Genomic DNA, 803 nt, shown 5'->3' with positions numbered 1-803 from the left:
AGGGTATATAGATGTAATGTGAATCACGCTCTTATGGTGTAATGGTTAGCACTCTGGATGATTGTCAGTCACGCCAGATAGATGAAATATCACATTATAATATAAATTTTAAAAAGAAGAATATTGCAATAATAGTCCATTATGTCAATATTGGACATCGCTAATCTTTATCTGGCCTTACATATCGTGCTTTGTTTCAAACACATGTGATAAAACCATCAATTTATATCACTCTACTCCTTCTCGTCCACATCTTTATACCCTGCAAGACGTAAAACATCAGCCCCAGAAGCAGCATATCGCAAAAGATCATCTTCAAGCTTTTCAAACGGATACGCACTCATTGGCTTAAGCGTAAAAAGCTTGGCATAGTGCACGTCCTTCCCAAAACATCTTTTGAATTGAGGAAAGACTTTGCCACCATTTGCACCACGCACATAGTAATCTTTTAATTTTGATGTACTTTTAAATTCTTGAATATGAGTCCATAATATTCGATTGTTCGAGTACGTAAGTTTCTCAGTATTTCGATGCATGAATATCACGTGACCACTTGGATCATGTTGTACCATTGTCACCCCACAAAAAAGATCATAGTCAGGATGTTTCGTTCCAGCTGCACCAGGTGGTCGCTCTGTCATGTGAAAAGTACTTTTGGACTTAAGCCACGCGAATCGAAATAAATCCTTATCACCCCACACAAGATGAAGTTCCTCATGAGCGCGAGGTAATGAGAATCCATAGTACATTGAATCCAGCGATCCGGGTTCAAATCCCGGTAGGAGCTGCATCTTGACGCGTCA

At 39.4% G+C, this 803-nt stretch overlaps 1 protein-coding gene across 1 annotated transcript; it reads right to left on the bottom strand.

Annotated features, from left to right (window-relative positions):
• Nucleotides 1–233: 233 nt before the first annotated feature.
• PHALS_04036 (hypothetical protein PPTG_03276) lies at nucleotides 234–749 on the bottom strand (the record flags this gene model as incomplete). The annotated part of the gene is made up of 1 exon (XM_024718296.1): nucleotides 234–749. The coding sequence occupies one exon, from the start codon at nucleotides 747–749 to the stop codon at nucleotides 234–236; it is 516 nt and encodes a 171-aa protein (XP_024583709.1).
• Nucleotides 750–803: the final 54 nt, after the last annotated feature.

The sequence above is a fragment of the Plasmopara halstedii genome (assembly GCF_900000015.1).
Source record: "Plasmopara halstedii genome assembly, contig: Scaffold_2524, whole genome shotgun sequence".
Classification (NCBI taxonomy): Eukaryota; Oomycota; class Peronosporomycetes; order Peronosporales; family Peronosporaceae; genus Plasmopara; species Plasmopara halstedii.
The sequence above is the reverse complement of the archived record's forward strand: the minus strand, read 5'-3'. Positions and strand labels throughout refer to the sequence as shown.